This window comes from Tachysurus fulvidraco, chromosome 10 (assembly GCF_022655615.1).
Source record: "Tachysurus fulvidraco isolate hzauxx_2018 chromosome 10, HZAU_PFXX_2.0, whole genome shotgun sequence".
NCBI lineage: Eukaryota > Metazoa > Chordata > Actinopteri > Siluriformes > Bagridae > Tachysurus > Tachysurus fulvidraco.
Window position 1 is genome coordinate 825001 of NC_062527.1, and position 7500 is coordinate 832500.

At 41.8% G+C, this 7500-nt stretch overlaps 2 protein-coding genes across 5 annotated transcripts in view; both read left to right on the top strand.

Annotated features, from left to right (window-relative positions):
* The window catches only part of myo9ab (myosin IXAb), a 97050-nt gene that overhangs the window by 71195 nt on the left and 18355 nt on the right, over positions 1–7500 (top strand). For all 4 annotated transcript variants that reach the window (XM_047819271.1, XM_047819269.1, XM_047819272.1 and 1 more), the window contains exons 15-21: positions 4939–5058; positions 5618–5699; positions 5835–5972; positions 6063–6102; positions 6183–6305; positions 6408–6488; positions 6592–6702. In XM_047819271.1, coding sequence (XP_047675227.1) covers positions 4939–5058; positions 5618–5699; positions 5835–5972; positions 6063–6102; positions 6183–6305; positions 6408–6488; positions 6592–6702 — 695 coding nt within the window. The remainder of the gene's footprint in view (positions 1–4938; positions 5059–5617; positions 5700–5834; positions 5973–6062; positions 6103–6182; positions 6306–6407; positions 6489–6591; positions 6703–7500) is intronic.
* On the top strand, positions 1166–3884 carry LOC125145653 (DNA-directed RNA polymerase II subunit RPB1-like). Its single transcript, XM_047819273.1, has one exon. It carries the CDS (start codon positions 1489–1491, stop codon positions 3253–3255), a length of 1767 nt encoding a protein of 588 aa, XP_047675229.1. The 5' UTR covers positions 1166–1488; the 3' UTR covers positions 3256–3884.

The window sequence follows — 7500 nt, forward strand, 5'->3', positions numbered from 1 at the left end:
GACTCGAGACAGACTTAAGTCACAAATTTAAAAAAGACTCGACTTGACTTTGACTAGACATTCATGACTTGAGACTTGTCTCAGACGAGTTAAATGACTCAGAGATGGGGACTCGACTTGACTCGAGTCAGACTTAAGTCACAAATTAAAAAAAAAGCCTCAGCTTCACTTTGACTAGACATTCATGACTTGAGACTTGACTCAGACTTGAGTTAAATGACTCAGAGATGGGGGACTCGAATTGACTCGAGTCAGACTTAAGTCACAAATTTAAAAAAGACTCGACTTGACATTTACTTGACATTCGTGACTTGAGACTTGTCTCAGACAAGTTAAATGACTCAGAGATAGGGGACTCGACTTGATTCGAGTCAGACTTAAGTCACAAATTTAAAAAAAGCCTCAGCTTGACTTTGACTAGACATTCATGACTTGAGACTTGACTCAGACTTGAGTTAAATGACTCAGAGATGGGGGACTCGACTTGACTCGAGTCAGACTTAAGTCACAAATTTAAAAAAAGCCTCAGCTTGACTTTGACTAGACATTCATGACTTGAGACTTGTCTCAGACGAGTTAAATGACTCAGAGATAGGGGACTCGACTTGACTCGAGTCAGACTTAAGTCACAAATAAAAAAAAGCCTCAGCTTGACTTTGACTAGACATTCATGACTTGAGACTTGACTCAGACTTGAGTTAAATGACTCAGAGATGGGGGACTCGACTTGACTCGAGTCAGACTTAAGTCACAAATTAAAAAAAAGCCTCAGCTTGACTTTGACTAGACATTCATGACTTGAGACTTGTCTCAGACGTGTTAAATGACTCAGAGATAGGGGACTCGACTTGACTCGAGTCAGACTTGAGTCACAAATTAAAAAAAAAGCCTCAGCTTGACTTTGACTAGACATTCATGACTTGAGACTTGACTCAGACTTGAGTTAAATGACTCAGAGATGGGGGACTCGACTTGACTCGAGTCAGACTTAAGTCACAAATTTAAAAAAAGCCTCAGCTTGACTTTGACTAGACATTCATGACTTGAGACTTGTCTCAGACGTGTTAAATGACTCAGAGATAGGGGACTCGACTTGACTCGAGTCAGACTTAAGTCACAAATTAAAAAAAAAGCCTCAGCTTGACTTTGACTAGACATTCATGACTTGAGACTTGACTCAGACTTGAGTTAAATGACTCAGAGATGGGGGACTCGATTTGACTCGAGTCAGACTTAAGTCACAAATTTGAGACTTGAGACTTGCTTGACAATTCAATATGATCAACGTCAGTTCTTAACTTTTTTCCATTGGAAATAAAGATCGGTCTTCCTGACACTTCCTGTTTGGACTTAACACAGCTGAACACTAAGGGCTCATTTCTTCATGATATCATTGTGGACACGTTTTTTTGGTCCGTCGTGGTCCGTTATGCCTTCACTACTGAGTTAGTTAGAACGATATCTCCCAATGTTAGTAGGGCTGTGGAGATGTGGAGCTATCAAAAACACACTCAGTATACATCCGTGTCTACAGCACCTTCTTCACCTCAGTATACATCCGTGTCTACATCCGTGTCTACATCCGTGTCTACAGCACCTTCTTCACCTCAGTATACATCCGTGTCTACAGCACCATCTTCACCTCAGTATACATCCGTGTCTACAGCACCTTCTTCACCTCAGTATACATCCGTGTCTACAGCACCTTCTTCACCTCAGTATACATCCGTGTCTACAGCACCTTCTTCACGTCAGTATACATCCGTGTCTACATCCGTGTCTACAGCACCTTCTTCACCTCAGTATACATCCGTGTCTACATCCGTGTCTACAGCACCTTCTTCACCTCAGTATACATCCGTGTCTACAGCACCTTCTTCACGTCAGTATACATCCGTGTCTACATCCGTGTCTACAGCACCTTCTTCACCTCAGTATACATCCGTGTCTACATCCGTGTCTACAGCACCTTCTTCACCTCAGTATACATCCGTGTCTACATCCGTGTCTACAGCACCTTCTTCACCTCAGTATACATCCGTGTCTACATCCGTGTCTACAGCACCTTCTTCACCTCAGTATACATCCGTGTCTACAGCACCTTCTTCACCTCAGTATACATCCGTGTCTACATCCGTGTCTACAGCACCTTCTTCACCTCAGTATACATCCGTGTCTACATCCGTGTCTACAGCACCTTCTTCACCTCAGTATACATCCGTGTCTACAGCACCTTCTTCACCTCAGTATACATCCGTGTCTACATCCGTGTCTACAGCACCTTCTTCACCTCAGTATACATCCGTGTCTACATCCGTGTCTACATCCGTGTCTACAGCACCTTCTTTACCTCAGTATACATCCGTGTCTACATCCGTGTCTACAGCACCATCTTCACCTCAGTATACATCCGTGTCTACAGCACCTTCTTCACCTCAGTATACATCCGTGTCTACATCCGTGTCTACAGCACCTTCTTCACCTCAGTATACATCCGTGTCTACAGCACCATCTTCACCTCAGTATACATCCGTGTCTACATCCGTGTCTACAGCACCATCTTCACCTCAGTATACATCCGTGTCTACATCCGTGTCTACAGCACCTTCTTCACCTCAGTATACATCCGTGTCTACATCCGTGTCTACATCCGTGTCTACAGCACCTTCTTTACCTCAGTATACATCCGTGTCTACATCCGTGTCTACAGCACCATCTTCACCTCAGTATACATCCGTGTCTACAGCACCTTCTTCACCTCAGTATACATCCGTGTCTACAGCACCATCTTCACCTCAGTATACATCCGTGTCTACATCCGTGTCTACAGCACCATCTTCACCTCAGTATACATCCGTGTCTACATCCGTGTCTACAGCACCTTCTTTACCTCAGTATACATCCGTGTCTACATCCGTGTCTACAGCACCATCTTCACCTCAGTATACATCCATGTCTACATCCGTGTCTACAGCACCATCTTCACCTCAGTATACATCCGTGTCTACAGCACCACCCATATTAAACTGTTTACATGCTGGTTTTGGACACGTTGTCTTGCACAGTCACTCAGTTGCTGTCTTGCGCACCACATTTCATCCCTTTTTGTTCAGATTCCTATATTTTTGCACAATATACTGTATAATATACAGAACGCCGAGCGGTCAGTGCTATTTTGTGTATTTGTCCTGTAGTGTTTTGTATTGTCTTTTGTCTTGCACTGTTTGCACGAGGTTAGTAAAAGTAACTTACTAAAATCATGATACTGGAGGTAGGTTGTCTCATTTCATTATGTACTACATCAGCTATATGGTTGAAATGACAATAAAGTTGACTTTACTTGACTCGTCGTAACCAGCAGACGAACTGATTCCAGCGTGGAGTCAGTATTGATCAAGACAGGACCAAGGTCACAGTAGTGTCAGATTTTATGTCCTAAGTAGTTTTCCTTATTCTTTTTCGTTGAACTATATTTCAAGAGTAAGGACTGAACTTATTGCAGATGAAGCCATGACAACACCATCGATTTCCACTTGTTGCGGTGAAACATGCAACCAAACGATTCATATTTTTATCCTTGTTATAAATATCTGCATGGAGCTGTTATTAAAAACACTGCAATACCAAACCCTTTATACGTCTTTGAGTTCAGCAGGTTTAAGTTCAATCTCGACTGTCCTTCGTATTTTTATTTTATTTTATTTTTTACATCTGTAATATGCTTTAATGAGTCATTTTGTGGAAAAAATACTACATGGCTTTAGAGATGAATGTTAGGCATTACGTCTTGGTCCAAGAACTGCTTGTACACTCACACACACCCACAACAACACATAACTCATATTCCATTACCATTGTGACCTTCTTCAATCTTATACACCTTCCCACTCACTCTATATAAAGTCTCTCTGTTCTCCATAACAAACTAAAAGCTAAAATCGTGTTGCAGCTTTCTCTGACTTTGGACCAGTGCTTGAAAATGTTTTGGAGAAAAAAACAATCTCTTTAGTTTTAAGAAAATAAAATCCACCTTTTTAGAAACGCCTTTAACACCAGGGCCCGTGTTTATGAAAACGCGAAGAGTCGCTCGTAAAGAGAAGATCGTAGTAAAGATAAAAGTCCTTCATAAAGCATCTTAACCCTTAAAAGATCTCATGAGGTGTAAAAGTGTTAGGAGAAGTGAGGAGGACTTTTAAGAGGATGAAGAGTTTCTTTATCAGAGGAGAAAATGACTGAAAGGTGAAGAAGAAGCAGAAATGTGTTGTATACAATATTTAATAATGATAGTGAGTTAATAAGACGATACAGATTAGATGGTGTAGGGATTATTGTTGTGACCTCATATTAGAGATCACATCTCAGACTTTGTATATATTCTGTCATTATGTCATTTAGTGAGACTCTAACATCTCTGAAACAGAGCTGAAATGCCCCAGAGGCAGAAACCATATCATTTGTCTCTCTGACGTTTCTGCTCCGTGTCGTTTACATTTACATTAACATTATATTTATTACATTTATAACATACAGATGTTAGAACATCTCTAATACGATCGCTCACCAACGTCATCCTTACACCATATAACCTCAAATATCTTAACATAGGAGCGCTTTTAAAATCTGCTTTATTATAAACCTTCACTTTGTCTCTATAGTATTACTGAACAACCAATCACAGTCTTCAAAAGAATGTGTCATACCTAGTAGGTTTAGCTCCGCCCCCTCTCTAAGATAAAAGTTGTTGTATTTTCCTTGTTCAGAGTCGCTCTGGTCCTGAATCTCTCTAAAGATAAGATTTACTTACACGTTCATAGACAAGGCACAGCAACACATATATATAATCACATTCGAGCCTACGTTACTTGTGTCTAACTGTGAGCACGATTCAGATAATAATGTTTCTCTTCGCTGCTCTGTTCCTTTCCTCTTCCTCACTAGGCTCTGACACTGCAGTGCAGTCCACAGTCATTAAGAAGGTGGACAGCTTCAGTTTCCTGCATCACCCTGTGCACCAGAGAAGCCTCGAGATCCTTCAGAGATGCAAAGATGATAAATTCAGTAAGGTTATATTACTCCCAGATCATAAGAAGTTTTCATTTGTTTAAATTGGTTGATGAAGAGAAATAAAGAAGAGCGTGTATCACTTATCACGTATTACTCCTGACTTACATCCTAAAACATCGTGTCTAATTTAAACCCGAGCAAACCGTAAATGCAGAACAGACGAGACAGTCAGTGATCCGCTGTACCTGAAGCGGCTAAACTGCGTCAGAATGGACTCCGGTGTATCTGTTACTGGATCTATGCAGGAATTTCTCACAGGAAATGACTTGACGTGTCATATGGTAATGGACACAATGCAGTTCAGCCCGTGAAACATTAAGGTCATAGCCTGTCTGGAACTATTTCCTTTAGACAGCAGACCTCGCCGGTGCGTTACGATTTTAGGTTCGCTTTAATGTTATTACTTCACTGTGTTGGTTAGCAGTCATAAGCAAAAAAGGATTTGTATCGTTCTGGCTGATGTAATAAAAGCAGATGTTTTTTTAACGTTATAATGACCATTATAGACGTTTAGTAGACCGTTAACATGCATGATCTGGATCTCTTGAAACAGATTCCTGCATCACATGGAAGAATCCACGTAGCCCTCTGTCACATCTCCAAGGCACCAACGCCATCAACGAGAAAACAGCACGGTAGTTTTTGTTTCTTCACACAGGTTTTTCGTATTACAGAAAATTTAACAGTGCAATTTAATGAACTGCACAAGCATAAAGATATAGATAATTACCCTGTCACTGGTTCACCATCGTTTCCTCTCTGGTCCTCAGAGACGGGCTTTCCGGGTGTAACGGCCGTAGCTCGAGGTCTGGTCGTCTGACCTCTACAGCCTCCTCTCATGAAGAAGATGGGATTTTCGTTAATGCCATGAGCAGCAAATTACTAGAGAGAGCTCAGGGCATTTTGATGTAAGTCCCAGTGAGACCTTACGCTATAGAACAATAAGACAAATCATCCGAGGGCTTTTTATTTAATGAGTGATGTGTTTTTCTGTACAGGCGCAACAAGAACTACAAAGCCAAGCTTTCCCTTCCTAAGGTACAACCTCAGTGCAAGAAATCACACATTTTACTCGATTAATTCATTCATTCATTAATTCATCTTTATTTTGTATCCAGCACCTGTTGGACGTTAAATCCCTGAAGTACTTGAGCAGCTTGACACTTCATGACCGTATCACCAAATCACTCCTCCACCTGCACAAAAAGAAGAAACCCCCCAGCATCAGTGCACAGTTTCAGGTATAATATCCGCTTCCCGTGAAGTTCTGTAATATTAAGTTGTATAAAGGAACGATTTATTTTGCATTTCACTGTTTTAATCCACCGTTTCTCGTCGTACAGGCTTCGCTCAACAAACTGATGGAGACCCTCGGCCAGTCGGAGCCCTACTTTGTAAAATGTATCCGTTCAAATGCGGAAAAGGTACAGCGAGCCTCAGCTCTGAGAGTGTTGTTAGGTACTGCGAAGGAAAATGGAGTAAAGCTGTTAAATGTTGTTTCACTTCCTCCTGATTTTTGTGTCTCAGCTTCCTCTACGATTTAACGATGCATTGGTACTGAGGCAACTGCGGTACACTGGTATGCTGGAGACCGTGAGGATACGTCAGTCTGGATACAGCATCAAATACACATTTCAGGTACCACACACTCCTCACACAGGGGATAGTGGTGATTTTTGAAACACTAGGAAAGGAAATCGACTGACTGACTGAATGACTGAATGACTGACTGAATGACTGAATGACTGACTGACTGACTGACTGACTGACTGACTGAATGACTTACTGACTGACTGACTGACTGAATGACAGACTGACTGAATGACTGACTGACTGACTGACTGACTGAATGACTGACTGACTGACTGACTGAATGACTGACTGACTGACTGACTGACTGAATGACTGACTGACTGAATGACTGACTGACTGACTGACTGAATGACTGATTGACTGACTGAATGACCGACCGACTGACTGACTGACTGACTGAATGACTGACTGACTGACTGACTGACTGACTGACTGACTGAATGACAATGACTGACTGAATAACCAACTGACTGACTGACTGACTGACTGAATGACTGACTGACTGACTGACTGACTGACTGACTGACTGACTGACTGAATGACTACCGGCCGAATGACTGACTGACTGACTGACTGACTGAATGACAATGACTGACTGACTGACTGACTGAATGATTGACTGACTGAATGACCGACTGACTGAATGACCGACCGACTGAATGACTGACTGACTGACTGACTGACTGACTGAATGACAATGACTGACTGAATGACTGACTGACTGACTGAATGACTGACTGAACGACTGACAACTTTCAGCCATATGCATTTGCTGACAAATTCCAGAGCAGTGACTGGAAAGACAGCAGTAAATAAGAGACAAAAATAATTCCAGATGCCTCC

What these genes read in the sequence shown, in the direction of transcription:
- LOC125145653 (XM_047819273.1), top strand. Translation starts at nt 1,489, where the DNA reads ATGTGGAGCTATCAAAAACACACTCAGTATACATCCGTGTCTACAGCA.